Genomic DNA, 23215 nt, shown 5'->3' on the forward strand with positions numbered 1-23215 from the left:
TCTAAAAAAATTCATAAATAGCAGAATCTTACAAAAGCACATACTCCGACATTGAAAATAAACTAATAATGCAGTCAGCATGCCAAACAAAAACATTGAAAGGACATGATGACATTCTTTTGCTTTATTTCAAACTTCAGCTGATTTTTCTTAATAGTAATTACCTAAAAACGATTCAGAAAGAAATATAACCAAATGCATAGACATTACTCTCTTCAGTGAATTAATGTAGCCCTTAGCTCTGTCGATTCTAACATTGATTTTATCCACACTGTGTAACTGTATACTATCTCAACTCACAGGAAACACAAACAAACCAGAGGAAAGCAATTCATTTGCATTAGAATTAGAACTCACAAGTAGATCAGATACCCACCTCCTCTGATGGGTATATTCTTCTCCTCAAGAAAAGGAGTTAGGGGTCAATTTATCATCTTAAACATTGCTTGATGAGCAATGATGAAACTAAGAAAATATTGGTCCCAGTGTAATGGCAATGTGCCCAACTTCCCCTCTCTCCCAAGTGAAAAACAAAGAGATTCCCTACTTTATCCAAGAACAGGGAAAATTAGTGGGGTCACAAAAACTCTGTGTTCTTGATTGAGATTTAGGGATGAGAGTGGGAGGGAAGACAAGTATTTTTACTCTTTACTGTAGATACACTCGAAGACAACTCATTGCCATGAACAACTTGGGGATTTCTCTAGATCCCAAGGTGTTTCAGGTGGAGCCCTCATAACTGAATCCTGGTGGTTTTATAAGGAAAGGGAGGGAGACCAGAATACCATCCCCACACACTCCCTGTCTTTCACCATTCCATAGCTGTCTTAGAACTCTGCCAGCAAGAAAGTAGTCATCATGAGATATGAGCCCTTGAATTTCCAGAATTGTAAGCTAAATGAACCTCTTCCCTTTGTAAAGTTATGCAGCCTCTGACATTTTGTTTTAGTAACAAAAAAAAAAAAAACAACAACAACAAAAAAAAACAACAAAAAAAAAACTAATGCACAAGGCAATTCCAAAATGAAACTTCTGCCTCCTTTTGGCTAAAACTCTGCTCTCAGTCTGGATGGTTGAGTGAGTCAAAGGCATGACTCTAAAACCTGTTATTACTGCTTGTAGTTTCCCCAGAAGCCTTCCTGTACACACCCATGTGTCCACACCTCTTACTTACCCTCTTTGTCCCCCCACCCCTTCATTTCTCACCACCTCCTCCCTCCTCTGCTCTGAGCCCTTTGCCTCATTTTGGTGGAGCGGGAGGAGGGCGTGGAGAAGAGAGAGGAATGGTTGGAGATGTCCCTGAAACTTACTGTTCTTGGGGTGTTTCAAAGCCACAATACCCTATGGGGTAGCTTCCCTTCATGTGCTCCTTTGGCTTCCTTTAACCACTATTATCAATCATGAAATGATTCAATATACAATTATTTTTACGGTTAAAAAATTAATGACATCGGGGTGACTCCAAAATGCCTGCTTTTGAAAGCAGATGTCTAGAGGGAAGTTTTGATCTAGGGTACCTCTGCCTCCAAACAGAAAGTACATGGGAAATGCCTCACTGGATCCCTTTGACCTTTTTCTAGTTTCCCTCATACCTAATTCCTCTTCTGATTAACGCATTCTTCTTGGTCTGGAATTTTTTATCAAAGTTAACCTATTTACACCTTTGTTCTTCCTGTTTGTGGCATGGGTAAGATTCTGGCTCTAAAGTGCTTTTGATATATGCACCAGATTGTATCTTTTCTCGGAACCTACAGTTTCCCTGGGTGATACCAACTCCTCAAAACTCATCAGGCACAGGCACCTTCTGGAAAGCCTGTCTGTCTCCTTGGCATCTTCTTTCTTTTCAGCTGACTTTATAGATCCTGGACTATAAATCAAGCTCATTTCAGCTTTAGGGACTTCACAATAGCTGTTGCCTCTGCCCTGATCACTCTGCTTAAGGGTGTTTGCATGAAGAAAGTATCATTCAGGTTTTTAGTTCAAATCTTTTCTTCCCAAAGAGGCTATCCCTGCTACTCTAAAAGGCACACTTTCTCTCAGGGTTTCTGACTTCCAGTCCTTTTCACAGCATTTATCACTATCTGAAGTTATCTCATTTGTTTATCGTTTAGTCTGTCTCTCCACCCACAGTGAAATGCGAGTCCCATGAGGAACAAGTCTGGTTTTATTTTATCCACAACTGTATCTCCTGGGCTGCACACATTCTGTGTGTGGCAATACATTATATTCATTATCTGTGACAGAACAATAAATTATCCAAAATTTAGAAGCATAAGACACAAATAATTAGTACGTCACATCTTTTGTAGGTCAGGAATTCAGAAGCAGCTTAGCTGGTGGTTCCAGCTGAGGATCTCATGAGGTAGCAGTTAAGATATCAGTAGGTGCTTTGGTCATTTGAAGGCTCAATTGGGGCTGGGAGATCCCCTTCCAAGATGGCACACTTAAAGGGCTTTAGCAATCCTCTGGCTGTTGGTAGGAGGGCTCAGTGAATAATTTAGAGAAGACGAGATGTCTTCCAAACATAACCTAGGAAGTCTCATTATGACATTTCCACAGCTTCTTATTTGTTAATGTGTCATCTTTATTCATTGTGGAAGGGGATTATCGGTGGGCAGAAATACGATCTTCAAGGCTTCAAGGCTTCACACACATAATGGTTGTTCTGTAAATATCTCTTGAACAAATGAACTGTGCTAATTTTATAACTGAACCCTTAGAAAGCCATCTCATATCCAAATGTTTGGGGAAGAATCTCTCACCCTCCCAATCCTATCTCCACCAACCTATAATGTGTGTCCTATTCCATTTTCCAGTGAATGTGAAAAACAGCAATCCAGGAATGATAAATTGTGGCTGTATTTTGCACTCATTTTATTTACTCATAAGGACACTTGAATACAATATTTAAAATTAGCAGCGTTTCAGGAAACCTGAACATTGTGGTCACTACCAATATCAGGTAACTTTACTAGTTAAAAAATGCAATTCCTTCCATCTGTATCGTACTTCCTATTTTGCAATGTATCTTCACGTAAGGTCTCATTTGAACTCATATCAGCTCTGAAAAGAAAACAAGGTAGATTTTATTCCAACTTTATAGATGAGGATACCTGGCTAGGTCGAATTTTAATGAGAAACGAAACCAGAAGTACAACTTTGGTATTTTGATTCCTAGTATCAGAAAAGACTTCAAGAAGGAACTGTGCATAAGATAAGTTGGGTTATACTGCAGAAAAGAAAATCCAAATATCTCCATGGCTTAAAGGAATAGCAACTTGTTTCTGATCATATTAGTCCAAGGAAGGTGGGTTGATTTTTCAAGGCTAACACCTTTCACGATGCAATTTAGCGCCCCTCTTCTTCCTTCTTATTGCTGCCCCATGGACTCTGTGGTTGAACCCAAGGAACAGAGTGTTGCAATAAAAATCAAATGTTTTGACCTAGAAATGACAAACATTCGTTCCCCTGCCTGCTCATGAGCAAGAACTTGTCTCATGACCCTGCCTGACTGCAAGCAGACAGAACTGAAGTTTCCTGTGTGCCCAGGGCATGGCTGAGTCGGAAGACACTTCTCTATATGTAAGATAGTGAAAAATAAATAGAATTTGTTGAAGTAGGAAGAGGCCCCTCAAAGACACTTGTGAAAACATTGTAAAGAAATACAAATAGAACATTTGGTCTTTTTGAAATCCTAGTTCTGGGTTTTATCACATACATTTTTCTTGGTTTTGATCCTGATGACAATCCTGTAAAGTAGACATTATCACTCTTTTTATGATTTAGGAAACTGAATCCCAGAAGGCTACTTAATTTGCTCCAAAGCTCACACTAAAAAGCAGAGGGGAATTTGACTCCCTTCCTCTTCCTTTTCTCTGTGTCCCAATTCCACATAATGATCTATTCTACATCCCTTAAGGGATTTATTTTTATAAGGGAAGTTACTGGGGATGAATACACAGGGGCTGGCAATTCTACTGGCAATGTTTTATTTCTTAAACTGGGTGATGAGCACACAAGGTTTGTGTGTAACTCTTTGTACCTTTTATAACTTAAATATTTCAAAATACAGTCATTTAAAAAGGGGGACAATTAAGTTTGAGAACTAGTCACAGATTCTTATCTTGAAAAGTTAAGAATTTCTAAAGAATATTGGCAGTCAAAAACCAGGATGTACAATATTGCTAATATTTACTGAGTACATAGTATGTCCTAGATAATCTGAAATCATTTATTGACATATATTTACTTATTCTATACAACTTTAATATTATCCCTAGTATAACCTATTAAGTCCCAAGTCTTCAACTCTACAAATATTTCAATTAAATTGACACAGGAACATTAAAATAGGTTGGAAGTCATAATATAGCTCTTATAAATATTATATTAATATTATAATTATATATTTATAACCATATTGCATATTGAGAATTATGTTGTACATATAAGCTTTTACATGCATTCCACATCTGGGACCAAATGAATTAATACAAGATAAGAAAAGAAGCAAACGCAAATTAAGTTACTTAATCTAAAGTCGGTTTATAAAGAAAAAAAAACTGAATTTGAGCAAGCATTCTCGTTTCAGGGTAGGGACACATGACCACTATTACCTCCACTAAGATGGGGAAGAAGGGTGAGCCAAATTTGCAGAGATAGTTGAAAATTTTGTGTGTACTTCTTGCAACGTGCCAGTCACATTCCATAAACGTTTGCATCCAGTTAAACAGGGAATTCAAAATAGCTTTCCCATGACAGACAGAGAATAGGCTAGTGTGGTTGGCAGCAATTTCAAAGAAAATTTCAAGCTTGGGTTGACTCCCTTAGACTGGATCAAGGGGAAAGGTCATGTGATTAAACAAAATGTTCTACCTATCTGGAAAACTACCTGGGCAAGGAAGGTGGAGTTGGGGAGGAATCAAATAATTTCCGAAGACCAAGAGATCTAACCCAGTCGGGAGTTGGAGAAACCCCAAACAGGACTTGGAGAAAAGGTTGTGAAAATACAGTTTGTGCTCTCAGTGCTGCTCAACAAATCAGTTACTCCGGGACTGATCTTCTCATCGCCCGATTCTTATTGTAATTTACACCACCACTACCATCACCACCACCACCACACACCAGTTCCGGATTATGGCGTAAGGAGTTTCTTGAAGGTACAACCAAGCTGGAGGGAAGCGGAGCCTGAGTATCCTGAATTGACAGCTGGAGTTGTCCCGCGCCTGCGCAGCAGCTCGCGCCGTGGAGGACCGACGCCAGGGGGCGCGCTCGCGATACTTCGCCGCTCTGTCTCCTCGCACGCTCCACGACTCTCAGCCCTCAGCAAGCAGAGAAGGCGGAAGAAAGCGGTCTCAGACGCTGGGGCTGGGGCTCCCGGCGGCCCGCGGACGCGGCGGCCTTCGGCCCAGGAGACTGGCGTTCGGGCCGCCTCTCCTTGGAGCGCTGCGACCGTCCTCTCTCGGCGCCTCGGCTGAGCGGAGTTGGACGGCGGGGCTGGAGCCCTGCCTGTCCTGTTTGGCGGCTCAGAGCGCTTGAGCGGTGAGTCTTTCCGACGTCTGCTCCTGACGGTCGCGGCCTCCCTTCCTGCAGGTCGGGGTGATGCCCCCGGTCCCCTGCCTCTCACGGGTCGGGGACGCATCCCCCAAACCCCCACGCCCTTCGTTCCGCACCGGTCGGGGACGCCTAACCCGAGCCCCCGGTTCCCTCGCTCCCTTCGGGCCGTGGACCCTCTCCCCCAGCTCCCCGTCCCATTGGGGGACACCTCCTCCAGTCTCTCATCCCCTCGCTCCCCATCGGTCGCAGACGCCTGTCCCAGCCCCCGTCGCCTTCGGGGACGCCTTCTCCAGTCCCCCAGCCTCGCGTCCCCTCGCTCCCCACGGGCGGGGGACGCCTGCCCTCCCCACTGCCCCCTCCCCCCTCCTCTCCCTGTCACTCCACTCCCGGGAGGGAGCCCCGCGCCAACTTCCTCTGCCCTGCTTCCCCTCACCTCGCGTTTTTCCCTTCCCAGAAAAGGAAATTGCCTCTTGGATTTTCCCGTCCTTCAGCTTAAATTATTTATTTTTTTAATTCCCAGCGACTCCCTCTGTCACTGTGATGGGAAACCTAGTTTTGTATTCCCTGTTAAAGTCTATAGCGGTCCCAGGAAGCAAGATTTTTTTAAAAAAAGAAGATTCAGATGACATGAATGTTTCCTCCCCGCCCCTGCACTCCTTAGTTGTTCCAGGCGTTGGGTTGATAAAGCTGTTCCTAGTATTTGACTTTAGGGGAAATCCAGCAAGAGTTAGGACTGTGAACAGAAAGCACCTAAAGTACTAGCAACTTGAATGTGTAGTGTTGGTTTCTCAGAGAGCAGATTACTGAAGGTCTAAGAAGAAGAAGAAAAAAACTTGTAAAGAAATTCTGCTGGCCTTGTGAACTTGGCTGCTGGCATTTTATCCATTCTCCTTTGATACTAGAAAAGGTAGGGAGGGGACCTCTCTAATTTTGAGATCAGAAAAATCTAATCTCAAATGGATTAAGGACATTGTGGCCTTGTGACTCCAGGAAAGAATGTGTTTCAGGTGTTAGTTGCCCATCTGATGGGTTCAACCTTGATGAACTGTAAACATGACAATATTTCAGAAGCATAATGTGAGATATTTTCTGTGATCAATTTTGATACGTGGTGTTGACAAATTTTTGGCAATTTGGGCTGTGACAGAAGTTGCCTAAATCCTTGCCTCCTGTAAAATAAAGTGTCCAAGAGGGGAAATGTAAGTTGAATTGGAGTTAAAAATTAACAGCAATTGTTTTTTGTATCATATTTTGGTCATTGTAACACATTTGCAAGTCTTTGTTTTGTTTTTTGATACTGGTGATTGAACTCAGGGACTGCCCCTCAACCACTGAGCCACATCCCCAGCCCTGTTTTGTATTTTTTTTTTTTTAGAGACAGGGTCTCACTGAGTTGCTTAGTGCCTCACTGTTGCTGAGTCTGGCTTCAAACTCCCAATCCTCCTGCCTCAGCTTTCCAAGAGCTGCTGGAATTACAGGTGGGCGCCACCGCACCTGGCAAGTCTTTGTATTTTAAAAATAAATTTCAAGGAGTTGGAAAATAGTTCCTGTGTCTAAAGCTAGTAGCAAATTGAAAGTAATTTGTTAGTATTTTACGTGGTTTTACTTTATGAGTACATATTTAGTCATTTGTGAATTTCATTTGACTTGAAATTGACTGATTCAGGACATAACTTGTTGATTTCTTTAGGTTTACCCATTTCTCTCATTAGCATCTCTTCATCTCAGAGAAACAAGTTTTGGTGGATCACCCTGTCCCTTACCCCAGAATATTTAATAGTATTCTTTTTAGATTGTATATGCCCAAATACTAATTTGTGAATTTAAACCATGATTTATGAAAATGATAATTTCAGTATTCATATTGCAGTTGAAATAAGTTGGCATTGGTTAGCATCGCACAATATTTAATTAAGCAGTACTTAACCATACTAGATTTCCAACTGCAAAAAGAAAATGGCAGTCAGGAAGCTCTTATCATATAAGTTAAGGAACGTTTGAAACTTTGTTCCATCCCCTCTATTCATTGACATAGAAACCACATAATAAAAAAGAAACTGTAAGATACTTATTTTACAAAACTATGTTAATTCATGCTTGTTTTAGCTTATCTCAAGCCTGTTTTCATAGCACCTCAAGATGTGGACCCCTGCAGTATAAAATGAGATTTAAAAGAATCTTGAGGGAGCATGATTTTTTTCTGTATGCATGCTACATTATCTTTTGTTAATTTGTACTGCTGACCCAAGTCACTTTTAGTTCTCATAGTATTAATTAAAAATAGCTATTCATTGTAGTTAAATTGGAAAAGTGGTTTTCATTTAGGTCCTTGCAAAATGTAAAGCTAAAGGAAAAAATGTTTTAATTTGCCAAAGAGGGAGTAAACATAAAAATACCAAAAGGCACTCAAAATATCATTTTTAAGTTAATTTTTCTGTTGCAGTGTAGTTACATGAGACTATATACTGCAGTCTAAACAGGCAACTATCTAAAAAAGCTTATTTGTAAGGTATAAAGCTTCTGTGTTACTTATTAAAGCATGTTGCGTAGCGTGAAAGTAGCTGGTGTCATCTAGAGTGCTAACTTTAATGTCTGCATTTCCACAGTGGCATTCCTTTTAAGGAATTATGACTGATTAGACAGGGTTGCATTAGCTATAAAAGGAATGCATTAACTATAAAAGGTCTCTTCACATCTAATGATCTTTGAGTCTTTTAAATTGGATAAGAAGAGAGTCGTATATAGACTTGTCAATAAACTGAATTTTAAACTAGACATTGAGAAGAAAGACTAAATTCAGTCTTGTTTACTTTTGTCTTCTGGCTAGCACTTTGCTATGTGCTGTACAGCCAAACAACAGATATTTAATTTCTAAAGTGTGATTTTACTAAAAAAAAAAAAGATGTAAAGATAAATATACCCAGTATTGTCAAAGATATAGAAAATGAACTCTCTCATATATTACCATGTAAGAGTGAAAAATTAGAAAATCTTCAATATCTTTTGGATAACCAGCATTACCTATCAGAAAACTTCAAAGGTTACATACCCTTTGACCCAATTTTTTAGGAAAATTACCTAAGAAAGTAATTGGACACAATAGGCATATGGGAAGGAAAATAACAAAGGATATACTCCTAGAGTGGCATAACTGTCATTTGTCCTCAAATTTGACCTTAGACTCCATCTTAGGACTCATACATGATGAGTTCTCTGTACTTTTAATCTGTGTGAGCCTTCCCTAGGAGTACACATTAGAAATAACAAAGCTTTGAGAACTATTTTTAATTTTTCAAAAAAATATTTCAGAAGTAAGTAAAACAGAATGCCAAGTTTCTTTGCTGATTCTTTGAAACTCTGTTCACCTCATTTTAATAGAGAGAGCTTGTGTGTGATCGTAGTTATGGTCAACACCTTGGTATAATTAAAGAAAAGGGCAATAAATCTTAAGTGCTATTTCATCCATAGATTTGTCAAAACAGATAAACATATTGTAGTGCAAAGTTCACAGGTTCCAGGGTAGGTAGACTTGGGTATGATCCAACTCTGTTACTTATTAATTGGGCAATGTTGGGCAAGTTACTTAACCTTTTTAATCTTCATAGTTTCTGCCTTGATAAGTGGAGGTAATAAAATCATTAAATAAAATACTTTATAAAACTGTGTGAAATAATATCACACTTATTGCTAAGCACAGTTCTAAGTGGTTCATACATAACACATTTAATCTTAGCAATAACTCTCAAGCGGATCCTGTCGTTAATTCCATTTTACAAATGAGGAAATTGAAGCATGGAAAAGCCATATAACTTGCCCAAGTTGTAAACCAAGGGATAGAAGAAGAGTTCCTCTCCTGCCAGAATTGTGCCTCATCCTTTGTAGGCTCTACATCAAATGGCACTCAAAATCTTTGAGGCAAATAAAAAGTCATGGGTACTGATAAAAAGAATGAGGATTAGTGTCTTAATCTTCTGTGTAGCAAAATAACAGGCAAGATTCTTATATAAAAGTGAGGTATTCAGGGGATAATTGTCTACTGTATTGACTGGAGGCTTGCATTCTGCTTCTAGAACTGTATCTGGCATATATTACCTCAAGGGTGACTGCCTAAAATAGAGACATGGTTACATGGGCTGTAAATTACTTTTAGACATTAGCTTCATATGTAAATACCATAGCAGTTCAGAACTTGAAGGCTGCTCATGAAAGCAGTAGTTTTCCATTGGCAAAGAAACCTCACTTGTTTTTCCAGTTATTAATAATGAAGCATAGTCACTTGATCTGACTGAAGGCAGGAGGACCTAAAGATATACTTTTTTCATTCCATTCTTTCTACATAGTAGAAATCCCCCCACTTGAGCATTTGGAAATAGAATTTTAAATTTCATAGAATTTTAGATCTAGAAGAAACCAAGATCCAAACGTTTAAATAACTTGCCTCAAATCATACATCCAGCAGTAGCATATGATTGCTTGGTTCCTTGTATACTGCTTTTTCAATCACTGCCCTGCTAACCACACTATTCTCTTCAATTTAGGATACTTGAAGGAATTTCAACATGATTAAGGCCTTCAACAGATGCTTAATGAACACCTATTATATGAAATGTCTTGTGCTAATCCCTGAGAGTATGAAAATTAAACTCCTGGCCTTAGTCACAGGAAGCAGACTATACAGATAAAATATTATAGGAGAGTATTACAATTGAAGTTATTTTCCTTTTTTAACCTGACATTTTCCTTCTAGGTTGTGCACTCTTTAAAGGACCCAGCCTTTGTGTACTACAAGTGCTTTACAGAGATGATGATATATATTTTTTGAAGGAGAGAATCAGATAACTTAGAAATAGTAGTCATGAAGCAAAGCTCAAAATACCTTAGGAGTTATTTTGTAAATAACATTAATACAGGGGCTGGGGCTGTAGCTCAGTGGTAGAGTGCTTGCCTAGCATGTGTGAGGCACTGGGTTCGATTCTCAGCACCACATAAAAATAAAAAAATAAAGGTCCATGGACAACTAAAAAATATTTTTAAAAAAACATTAATACAGTTGATGTATATGAACTTGCATAGATGAGCTGTAAGGTAACTTGCTAGGTAATCTATAAGGTAACATGTATAGATAAGCTGTAAGGTGTGTGTATGCATGCTGAGGCATTTTTTTTCTTTCTATTTTTGCAGGACAATTAATAAGTTACTATGAGTCTGTTAAACTGTGAAAACAGCTCTGGGTCCAGCCAGTCTGAAAGTAACTGCTGTGCTGCCATGGCCAACTCCTGCAGCGCTGCAGTCAAAGATGACAGTGTGAGTGGAAGTGCCAGCACAGGGAATCTCTCCAGCTCCTTTATGGAAGAGATCCAAGGATATGATGTAGAGTTTGACCCACCTCTGGAAAGCAAGTACGAATGCCCTATCTGCCTGATGGCATTACGGGAAGCAGTTCAAACACCATGTGGCCATAGGTTCTGCAAAGCCTGCATCATCAAATCCATAAGGTATGTGAACATAAGAATGAATGGTACCCTATAACAGAACGAAATGCAAAGAACAACATTATACAGAACACAGGCCAATCTCAAGAACCGTCTTACACATAAAAAGCTACTTAGGGAAAAAAGAAAGCAATGAACAGAAAATTGAGTAATTTCTGTTGCTTCCAGTCACCTGACCTTCAGATAAATAAGAAAGTAAATAGTTACTTCAACTTAAGGTTATTCTCATGTAGACTAGGGGATGACTGTATGCTTTTAAGATGGTCTGTTAATTATGCTACTTAAGTGTAATAATCTGAGCCATACAAAGAATGCTGATTATGTAAGTGATCAGTTATTCTTGTTTTAGCCATGTTTAATTTTTTTTACCTGATGTCTATGACCAACTGTAGTAGCCAGTATTTAAAGCAAGTATTACCTGAAAGCTATACCTTCATAATATATGCATAATCTAATCCCTCTCACTGCCTCCACTGACACTAACCTGTTCTGAATCAGCATCAGCTTTAACAGGCCTTCCTGCTTCTACTCTTGTCTTTTCTCAGTCTCATTGCAGCACCCATAATGAACTTGGAAAAATAAGTAAGGTGATGTTTCAGAACATTGCAGCAAGTATAAGGGTAAAAGTAAGAGTCCTTAGAAAACCATGTATGATAGGCCCTTGATTTATTTTCTGACTCCTCTCTACTGTGGTCACTCTCCTTCCATTTATTCCTTCTTTCCTTTCATTGAATATGTCAAGCATGCTCCTGCCTTGGTGAGTTGCTTTCGCTGTTCTCTGTGCTTGGAACATTCTTGCCATGACTACCTCTTTAACTGCCCACTGTGGCTGAAATACCATTCTCTCATAGGTTGCATACCCTATTTATCCCACAACATGCCTCTGTGTCTCTAAACATTCCTGGTCTTCCTTACTGGGTAGACTTTTCTTTTTGTCACCCAAGACACCAGATAATTTAAGTGTTTGTTGTCTGCTTGCCCCACTGGAAGATAACCTCCTTGAGAGTAAAAGTTTACAAAGGTAAATGCGAATGTTTTTAGGTGACTAAGGAGTTTAATACAGGACAAAAAACTTGGAAGGAAAGGTTTGTGTTCTTCAGTAAATAGCCATCTAGTTATGTTGGCGAAATCATTCCTAAGTAGGTTAGTCCATCTCTGACTATTCATTGGCCTCGTAAGTTTTTATTTTTCAAGTCTTGTACTGACTTTTCTCTAAAATTTGAAATTAAGGTATTATATCCATTCTTAATACTTTGCTTAATTTAAGTTACATGAGAACATGTCTCTTTTTCAATATTGGAACGCAGTGTGTTGTCCAGTGTTGAATTAACAAAATCTATTTAGGGTAGATTTTCTCAATCTTGACACGGTTGACATTTTGGGCCAGACAATTTTTTTGCTGTGGGAGAAGGATATTTAACTGTGTGCTTGTAACTATATCCATTGTCCCCTCTTTCCCAGCTGTGAGATGCACTGTTTCTTATAGTCAAAATAGCCCCTGGTTCACCACTGGCTTAGGGTATATAGGAGAACATTGTTAAAAAGGCCTAACTATTTTTCTATTTGTTATGATTTTTAAGTTTATGCTTTCTTTAGATAAAAATGTTTTCATATTCTGAATTGTCAGTTTTCCTGTAGGTAGAAATGTGCAGTATTTTATCAGGTGCTACCCATATCCAGGAAGGTAGCTAATGATTAGCAGTTTATTAATAGCAGAATATTCATGAAAGTAGTGAGACAGTGGTCCAAAAAGAAAGTAAACCCACAAAAGGAAATCTGAGGCTTTCCCCTCCTCTATCTCCCTCTAAGTTAGAAGTGGCCACTTAACTTGGCTCTAACATTCTTAAAGGAACTGCTGTGAAATTCCTCATGGGTTATAGTCATTGGAGGAATCACAATGCATTTTGGTCTAATTTCATTTTCTTTTGGAATACGTGCTAATATTGTGGATAATGGTTTGTTTTCCATTTACTTTGTAAGATTCATCTTAATTTTTTCTTAGACATGCTACTTTAGGTTTGAGGAACGTGTTTCAGTAAATTTATTCATGGATTTCTGTGCTATCAGTATATTCAATGGTACAATAATAACTGTGAAATTCAAGAGAGGCTCCAAAAATCCAGCTGTCTTTCACCTTTATTCTAAGTTACTCAGTGACAGACCTTTTTACCTAGTACAGCACCTAGCACTGTTGAGCATATGAAAGGAATTCACCAATTTTGAGTGATTGATAAGGCTTCTGTGCCCTACGTGACCTCTCATATTTTGAAGATTGAGATATCCCAAAAAGTTAAAGGGGAATGACAGACACTTAAGCTTCCTGAGGATGGTTTTTCTCATCATAAGATGGAAAAACAAAACAAAACAAAACAAAAAAAAAAAAACATTGGGAAACAGAGCATAGAAGTTCTTTATATAGTATTGTACCCTTTGTGTACATATAAAAGAAACCTTTTGTTATTTGTGAGCTCAAGTGTCACAGTGACTGTTTCAAAGCAAACAAAGTGAGGCTTTATGGGAATATTGCTAATTAGTTAAATTTTTACTTATGACTGAGCAGTTACCTTAGACATGTTATTAGTATTGTGAGCAGCATATTCCGTCTTACTAGTATACTGTGAAGGTGCTGACAGAAGAGAGGCCTGCCAGATTGCCAAAATTTGCATTCTTAAGTTTGACTTCATTTTATGCCAGTTAATTATTCTGGTTGTTTAGCTGCAATTTGTCCCACAATCTGCCTTGTAGTTTGGAAGCTAGTTTGACTTTTGATTACCTGTCAATAGCTAGTTTGTCAATGGTAGATTGCTTGCTTAGCATGTGCAAGGCCCTGAATTTGATCCCCAGTACTGCAAAATAATAACTTGTACTTACTTCATAAAGTAATATTAAATAAACTGTCCATAAGAGGACTTTTCAAATCCAGGCATGGTGGTTCATGCATGTAATCTCAGCTGCTTGGGAGGCTGAGACAGAAAGATACAAGTTCAAGGCTGGCCTGTGCAATTTAGTGAGACCCTGTCTCAAGATAAAGTAAAGGAGTCTGGGGATATAGCTCATTGTCACTGTGCTTGTCTAGCATTCATGAAGCCCTAGGTTCAATCTCCAGAACAGCCAAAAGTGAATTAAAGTTAGGTTTTTTAATGTGAATGTTTAAATCTGCTAGTTGCATGTATCTTGCTTCTTTTAGGGATGCAGGTCACAAGTGTCCAGTTGACAATGAAATACTGCTGGAAAATCAACTCTTTCCTGACAATTTTGCAAAACGAGAAATTCTTTCTCTTACGGTAAAGTGTCCAAATGAAGGTTGTTTGCACAAAATGGAACTGAGGCATCTTGAGGTATTAAACTTATTTTCTAGCTGTTAGCACATATCAAGTCAGTTTCTAGAGTAGGAACTTCATTGTATTTATCTGTATTGCCAGTACCTACATTATAATAATTGGTTAAATTCTTGCCAAGTTCTTACTAACCCTTTGAAGAAAAAACCAGAAATTTTTATTCTGTTTACTCTGGCTTTGCCCTGCAATTGAAAAAAAAAAAAAAAAAAAAAAAAAGTAAAAGTATTTTATAAGTTTTTGGTAAATTTTGCATTTGATTATGAACCAAATTAAATGCTCCTATAGTTTGAGATTAACTGAATCTATCAGATCATGAAGAATTTGCTTTTAAATTTGAATAAATCAGTTCTTTTTTAATTAGTTCAGTTTAGTTACACATCATATTAGGATTCATTTTGACATAATTATACAAGCATGGCATATAATTTGCTCTAATTCAGTGCTCAGTACTTCCCCTTTTTCTTCCCTCCTCCCACTTTCTGTTCCCTTATCTCTTCTTTACTGATCTTTCTCCTATAAAATAAATAAATTATAAGCTTTTGTCAGAAATTATTTTTAGTGTTCTATTTGAAGTTAAATGTTCAAAACAAATTTGTATTCTGCCCCCTTTTACTTAGCACTTTTAGAAGGAGTCCCTTTTAACACAGTCCTGAAGTGCTAATCTGGAAATCTGACTTCTTTCCTCTTTTTCCTAATTGAATGTATGAACTTGAGAATTCACATTCCCTTTGTAAACATGCAGTCCATAGCCATCATTTGAAAAAATTCATTAAGGCCTTCATATTGTGAATGGGTCTGTGGTTTATATTAGATTATATAGGTTCAGTAGCCAGTTATATAAAAGAGAATGGTATATTCTTAGAAGAAATTATCTTTAAAATATTTCTTCAGCAATGACAAATACTAATCAATCATTTTTTTTTTCTTTATAGGATCATCAAGCACATTGTGATTTTGCTCTTATGAATTGTCCCCAATGCCAGCATGCCATCCAAAAATGCCAATTTAATATTCACATTCTTAAGGATTGTCCAAGGAGACAGGTTTCTTGTGTAAACTGTGCTATGTCCATGGCATTTGAAGATAAAGAGGCATGTACTAACTTGAATTTGTTAATTCCAATACTTCTTGTTTTGTTTTGTTTTGAATAGCCAAAACCAGATTACCCATTTATTTGACTGAGAACACTAAAAAGGACAACAAAATTAACAATCTTTAATTAAATTCTTACAGAAAACTTAGTCACAGAGCAAATACTCAGTCATTTTTCCCCTGTCATTGAGGATTGAGAGTTCTCAATATTCTTTGGAGAATGAGCAGTAATTTTGTTGAATGTTGCCAGTAGTCAGAGCATCCATTCACACATTCAAACCAGTAGTTCCTATTGCACACGTTAACTCCACTGCTTCTTAAAACAATTTTTTAATGTATGTCTGAGGGAGATAGGATATGACTACAACTCAGTCTAGTCTATCAATTTTTAGAAAATTGATTTTTAAAGAAGAAATGAAAGTTAAATAAACCATTGTTTATGTTTGTTATTTATATTTACATGTCTTTCTTAGAAAACATGCTAGTTACTACTATTATAGATCTGCAAATAACAAAAAGTCTGCCAGGAAAGGCTTGTGTTACTTGTCTCTCCATTTACATGAATTTTAATATCCATTCTGATTGCAGACAAGTAGAATGATTACTGCATAGGACTTAGGTAAAATTATTTTACAAAAGAAAAAGAAGTTACTACAGCTGTTATGAAGAATAAATTAAATTTCACAAGTGTGTTCCATTGATGATAATTCTTTGTGCTACTATATTCACTTTTCAGTATGTATATTATTTCTATTAAAAAGTTTATCTTTTAAAAAGAAGTTTCACTGTGCCTGACAGCATCATGATAATAGGGCAGTTGTTTTTTTCTTTTAGAAACTAGGGATTAAGGGGCTGGGGATATAGCTCAGTTGGTAGAGTGCTTGCCTTGCAAGCACAGGGCCCTGGGTTCGATCCCAAGCACCAAAAAAAAAAAAACAAAAAAACTAGGGATTAAATAGTTTTATATAGTCAATGTAAAAATCAACACTGAACTCCTAACTCTTCATCCCTATCCTTCATATTATTAAAATAACCTACTTATAACTTTTATGTTCTTTTATAACTAATAGTTTCTTAAACTTCAATTCTTATAAATTTGTTTTAATTTTTCCTACTTCCCTTAGCAGATCAAACATATTATGCTTATGTTGATAAAATATTCCCAAAAAGTTAGCTAATTTGCTAAAAACGTAGAGAAGTCTCAATCATATTTAGAGCAAATTGACATTTCCTTCCAAAACCTGAGTAAATTAGATGAACTTAACCTGAAAGTTTTAATTATTCTTCAACACATAAACTAAATTAAAGTCATTGTATTCTAGTAAATAAGGCTCACCCTTCCGGGGTACCAGAGCCTCATGCCCTGATAATACATTTATTCTTTAACTCTGCTGACAAGAATTTTAATTAAATGGTCATACTGCTGCTGAAAACTTTTGAAAGATTGCCTTTGGAGAATTATCACATTGGCAGATGATGTCCCAACTAGTTGTAAATGGTCTACCTGAGATTAAAAGGAAGTACTATCATATTCTTTGAAAGAGAGCTAGAATGATGAATGAATCTCATTACAATAGTAAAAGAAGATAAGTATCCTTTATTATTTGCACAGTTTTGATTTATATAAATGTCCTTAATTTGTGCACAGCGAAAAAATTAACTTTTTACAAAAAATTTTTTAAATTTTCTCATGCTTTTTTATATATCTCTGATAATATTTAGATCCATGACCAGAACTGTCCTTTGGCAAACGTCATCTGTGAATACTGCAATACCATGCTCATCAGAGAACAGGTATAATGTTTCTTTTTCATAAACTAGTATTTCCATAATGGCTTAAAGAAGTATTAGTATTTAATTAAAAATTTAAATCAGTAAGGCAAAATCAGTACACATTGAAAAAGTATTAAAATTGTGAAGAAATTTTTCATATAAATTAATGTAATTGGGCTGGGAGCGTGGCTCAATGACAAAGTTCTTGCCTAGCATGCAAGACCATTGATTCGATCCCTAGTACACCCCTCCAAATTAATAAATACTTCCAGAAAAACAAAACATCAATACTTTTAAAGTGCTTAAAATTCCTAAGTTATTAACATAATAGCAAGGGTCCCCATTTAGAAAAAGAAATGCATATATACACACTGAAATAAGGATCATAGTTATCCAGGGACTGGCTGAAAGAATAATGAAAAAACAGAAAGCAAATCTGTTCCATAGCAGAACCTTACTTATAGCCCCTGAGGCACATAGGATGGTTTTGAAATTTCCAGAATTTGTGGCCCCTCTGTTCAGTTGTCCTTTAGGCCACTAGTAGAGTATCATCAGAGTTAGCAGTTATAATAGAAAAATATGTTTTGATTATTAATAGAGAAAGGAAAATTCCACCTGATTGATATCTTCTGACATTCAGGGAGTATGCCCACAAAATATAAATATTAGTCACTAAATATATCTTTGCCCATGAAATCTGTGAACCCACAGATCATTATTGATTAACCTAAGAAGTAGAAGCAGGCAAAACCTTGACTAAACTTTTCCATTTCTCTGTTAACTGAGTCCCTTAATTTCTTTCAACCGAGCTAGTTTGAAGGTGTTAAACTTCTTTTTGCTTTTGAAGTCCCACCTCCCTGATTTTCCTTTTTGTTCTCTTTTAATGTTGAAGGGGAAACCATGCAGCACTTTTAAAACTCAACAAAAATAAAATTAAATGTAGAAAATACCCTGTAGTATGTAGCATCAGACAACCTAGGGTTTGATCCTGGCTGTGTCATTAATTAGCCCTCTTATCTAAACTGTAGCCAAACTAAATTTCTAAAAGAAAATTTGACACTACTTTCAAAAAGTATTCTGTGTAAAGGCTCTTGCTCTAAAGAATGTGTCTTTGTGTCCCCAAATTAAAGAGTAAGACTTTCTTTTGAGCTTTGAACAATGTGCTATGAGGTTCTTTCTAACATCTGAGTCCCCCAGTGTAGACAGGGTATGCCCAGGTTAAAATGTAAGAAATGTATGGAAGGTGCATGAGTGAAGTAATGGTCTAGTAAGTAGCTTTAATATGTGCAGATCACTGGTTCCTACTAAATGGCTCAGACCACATGGATAGTCCTGGCTGAGTTCACAGTTGTAGTTATCACAAGGTGGGTTTGTTTGTTTTTTGTTTTATGTTTTTTTTTTTAAGAAAGTGCCACTAGAGGGTGCCAGTTCCCAACAATAGGAATAAAGTGCCTTTTATGAAGTGAATTTATAGGGTGTGTTATATTATGAGACATTGATATTTTCTTTCTCTATGACTTTTGGAAGTATTTTTGTTTTAACCTCTGTGGGCTACAGGGCTCTGTAACATCTTACTCAATGCTGCCCTTATGACGCAAAGGCAATATATAGTTTTGTTTAAGTGAAACAAGTTTCTCATCCAGCTAGAACATCATATGCAGGAAAATCAGTTTTCAGCCTTTGTTTTGATTTTCAGATGCCTAATCATTATGATCTAGATTGTCCAACGGCCCCGATCCCGTGTACTTTCAGTACTTTTGGTTGCCATGAAAAGGTAAGTTTTCTTTTTCCCTTGAATTCTTGAATATAAATCAGAAATATTCAGTTATATAGTCTAGTGGAGAATGCCAACAAGAATGTAAATGTTTGTAAAACAACATGGTAAATTATAAACCTAAGTTGATTGTGTGAGCAAAAGCAAAAGCACACTTATCAGTGCCTAAAGCATTTAGGCAGACATGAAAAAACATGATGTTAGGGCTAAGTCTTGACAGAATAAAAAAAAAAAATTTTGTCCAAGAAGACAAGCAGTGAGAAAGTGAGTGTAGTGAATAGTACTAGCAACAGATGAACCCAGCCAGGAGAAAGTATTGTTACTATCTCCCAGAGTAGCTTTAAGACTAGTGATCAGGAATATCAGATGTCGAACATAAATCATTATGATAAGTCATTTGGAGACTGCAGTTACACTTTGGCTTTTCTGTATTTTTTGTACATATTTATAATAAACATTCATTTAATAATTTAAAAGGCAAAGCAAAATGGTACATGGTATGATTACCTTTGTGGAAAACTTCTGTATTCATGTGCATGAAGAAAAGAACTTGAAAATATATCAAAATATTAATGAAGTAGGAAGATAATACATAATGTATTTTCTTTCTAATCATCTATATTTTCTATTTTCTCTATAGTATACACAATATCTCTTATAATAACAGTTGTATCATAAATATTTTTCATATAACAACTAAAATGTTCTTCATGATCTTAGAATAGTATGGCGACAGCAGAGATTCCAGTTGGCGGTAGATTTGTATTACAAATAAGGAACTGGGGACATTTCAGTAGACTGCCATGGTTTTAAAGGATAGAGGAGAAAATGGTATTAACTAGAGGAAGACATAAAATCAGTAGTGATATTCATGTAGTTTTCCTTATGGGAAAGATTTTAATAATTATATTCTGAGGGAAGAGGTTAGAGGAAGAGAATGTTTAAAGATGAAGGAGAAAGAGGATAACCAAGTAAAACCTCTGAAGTATTAGAAAGGGCTGGGTATCCAATAGAGTACAGGGAACATTAATCTTGGACAAGAGGAGAGTCATCTCTTAAGGCAGTAGAGAAGGATGGGTATGTACACTGATACTTTTGTAGGTGGGAGGGAGATTCAGCCAAGTGTGTTCACCAGGTAGGCTCAGGTTTTTTAGTGAATTAAAAAGCAGCGCTCATCTCATTAAGAATCTGGTGAAGGCAGAGGATCCTCTGCTTCCCTCTACAACTTTGTAGGGGACGGAGGGAAGTAGTGACACTACTTAAAAACCTTTTCTTTGTCTCAACCATGTCCTTTCCTAGTCCTCAACAGTTTCTGTTCCCACCTAAGGCTTGTGTTTGGTTTTTAGATGCAGAGGAATCACTTGGCCCGCCACCTGCAAGAGAATACCCAGTTACACATGAGAATGTTGGCCCAGGCTGTTCACAGTTTAAACCTTGCTTTTGATGCTGCCTCTCCATCCCAGATGCCTTCTGGGTATCGCCCAGAGATTGAAAATTTCCAGGAAATCATTCAACAGTTGGAGGGTCGCCTTGTAAGACAGGACCATCAAATCCGGGAGCTGACCGCTAAAATGGAAACTCAGAGTATGTATGTAAGTGAGCTCAAACGAACTATTCGAACCCTTGAGGACAAAGTCGCTGAAATTGAAGCACAACAGTGCAATGGGATTTATATTTGGAAGATTGGCAACTTTGGAATGCACTTGAAATCACAAGAAGAGGAGAAACCTGTAGTCATTCATAGTCCTGGATTCTACACAGGCAAACCCGGATATAAACTGTGTATGCGCCTGCACCTTCAGTTACCAACTGCTCAGCGGTGTGCAAACTACATCTCACTCTTTGTGCACACAATGCAAGGAGAGTATGACAGCCACCTCCCTTGGCCCTTCCAAGGTACAATACGTCTTACAATTCTTGATCAGTCTGAAGCACCTGTAAGGCAGAATCATGAAGAAATAATGGATGCCAAGCCAGAGCTGCTTGCTTTCCAGCGGCCCACAATCCCCAGGAACCCAAAAGGTTTTGGCTATGTAACTTTTATGCACCTGGAAGCCCTAAGACAAAGAACCTTCATTAAGGATGATACGTTATTAGTGCGTTGTGAAGTCTCTACCCGCTTTGACATGGGTGGGCTTCGGAAGGAGGGTTTTCAGGCACGAAGTACAGATGCAGGGGTGTAGCATCCCACTCATTTGTTTGAAAACACAAACTATGGAAAAGACAGTGCCTTTCCTTGCCTTGTTCTCAATAATATGCAAACAAAAATAGAGCAGGAAAGATGTAATACCCACCAGTGAATGTTGTTAGGTCGCTTCCCACTTCTTCCTGTTACAAATATCTGAGGCAGTTTTTTCTTAGGGATGTAGACCTTCCACGCTTTTTCAGAGATGTTATATCTGAAGTGCCTGTGGCATGCAGCAGCTGTTTTGTCAATGAGTATACCTCTTTGTTGTACTTTTCATGGGCATTTACTCCAGCGTCTTATTGTTACCCAGCCCAGAGTTAAGTGTGAAAGCTCAAACCTTTAATAATAATGAACTTTACTTTAAAACTTCAGCTTATTTTTATATTATTGTATATAATATATTAAATGTGAGAATCACTACTGCCTTATGCTAGTGTCAGTATGAAGAGTTATTGCACTAGAAAGTGAAGTTCTCATTTTATTTGACCTCCTACAGATTTCAGGGGATCTGAAGAATAATCCTTGGAAAGCTTAAGTTCTCATGTTAACTACAGATATTCAGGGACTAGTTTTACCCTGAATATAACCTTACTTTTTTAGTATAAACTTGTCATCAGTTGAATAAAACCTGTTGAAGTGTTTAATTCTACCTTGCTTATGTATTTCCTTATGAGCACAAAGTGTCAACTCCTCCAGATTTTATGCTGAGAACCATATGGATACTAATTGCTCAGTTTTAAGCTATGTAACCCTTTTAGCCTGTTCAGTTCAAAATGAATGCAATGCCCTGCACATGGCTTCTGTGGTTTGTATACACAAAAACACCAGCATAAGTAAAAGTGATTCAGTTAGTCAACCATTATGACAGTTCAAATTGGTGGTGACAGAAGCTATATGAGCCAGAAATGTTCAGCCCTTTTTAATGCCTTCTGGTTTCATTTAATTAAATGGAATGTAATTGACTTCCTACCAAAATAAAAAATAAAATTTTTTTTTAAATAGAAGATCGTAGGAGGTACATGAGCAGTCACTAAACCAGGGTTGGAAGTCATAATGATTATGTCACAAGTTAGCTTGAGTCCAAAAGTCCACTGCAAGTTTTGAGGGGGCATCCTATGGAATGTATTAAAGTGGCTAATTGTTCCTAATAGGAAGAGGTGATTTTTGTACTATTGTATATTTCTTATAAAAGTACCCATATAAAAATTGGAATCCAGTTCTCAGGGAGCCCTAAAACTAGTATGAGTGCTTATAAAGAATCTAAGACAATTCATCCACTGCTGTTTACACAAGATTAAAGTTTCTGGTAAGGAGAGATGGTATTGTGTGTCTCACGAAGTCAGATTGGACCCCCCTGCCAGCATTCAAGATCTGTTTTAATTTCAAGAGAAAGAGAAACCTTGTCTTTGGAGAGGAGTCTCGTTTTCAGTTCAAAAAAAAAAAAAAAAAACCAGAGCAAGTGTCACTGTGACCTTTCTCTATGTTTTTGTCAACTCTTTCTTCCCACCCCACTCCATCTTTGGGCCTCTGCTCTGTGGAGTCTGTTAGAGAATGAAAATAAAGGTGAAGAAAAGACCTTGTTTGGCATGATGTGAGTACCACAAGCTCAAAGTTAGTTACCAGTTTATTTCCTAGTGGTTTGTGTCTCTTTCCAACCTGCTCCTGAGACTCTTTGTAGCACCACTTCTAGGTAGAAAAACAAATGCTACTGGTGTTCCTGTGATTGTTTTTTGATGAATAATACTTTACTTTAAAAGTAAGCAGCAGTTATTTTTTGTATTTGCTTAGTAAAAACCTGAAAGAAGTAAACTGTTTTTGATGGCTTATTTTCTTTATGCATGCTTCCATTTTCTACAATAAATATACGTTTATCAGAGAAGAAAATTAAGTTGCAACAAAGCATCAAACCCCCTCCCTTATAAAAGGAAATGATATTTAAAAGCTTCCTGGTCAGATTTCTATTAAAAGCATGCCTGTGCATTAGGTACTAAAAGGAGTCATT

The 23215-nt window shown here is 37.3% G+C and overlaps 1 protein-coding gene across 2 annotated transcripts; it reads left to right on the forward strand.

The window, feature by feature from the left end:
- The first annotated feature begins 4869 nt into the window (after positions 1-4869).
- TRAF6 (TNF receptor associated factor 6) lies at positions 4870-23027 on the forward strand. 2 transcript variants are annotated; one of them, XM_079104391.1, is made up of 8 exons: positions 4870-5541; positions 6932-7132; positions 10738-11051; positions 14236-14386; positions 15319-15477; positions 17201-17272; positions 18948-19025; positions 20372-23027. In XM_079104391.1, exons 3-8 carry the CDS (start codon positions 10756-10758, stop codon positions 21206-21208), a joined length of 1593 nt encoding a protein of 530 aa, XP_078960517.1. In that variant the 5' UTR covers positions 4870-5541; positions 6932-7132; positions 10738-10755; the 3' UTR covers positions 21209-23027. The 2 variants fall into 2 exon arrangements, with proteins under 2 accessions (XP_078960517.1, XP_078960516.1); XM_079104390.1 differs by lacking the exon at positions 6932-7132 and having other exon boundaries at positions 4873-5541.
- Positions 23028-23215: the final 188 nt, after the last annotated feature.

The sequence above is a fragment of the Sciurus vulgaris genome (assembly GCF_902686455.1).
Source record: "Sciurus vulgaris genome assembly, chromosome: 11".
Taxonomy (NCBI): Eukaryota; Metazoa; Chordata; class Mammalia; order Rodentia; family Sciuridae; genus Sciurus; species Sciurus vulgaris.

Bases quoted from the DNA above. Each gene is read 5' to 3' on its own strand.
- TRAF6 (XM_079104391.1), top strand. From the start codon at position 10,756: ATGAGTCTGTTAAACTGTGAAAACAGCTCTGGGTCCAGCCAGTCTGAA. The intron at 15,478-17,200 runs GCATGTACTAAC...GATAATATTTAG, and splicing joins TGGCATTTGAAGATAAAGAG to ATCCATGACCAGAACTGTCC. The intron at 17,273-18,947 runs GTATAATGTTTC...TTTGATTTTCAG, and splicing joins CCATGCTCATCAGAGAACAG to ATGCCTAATCATTATGATCT.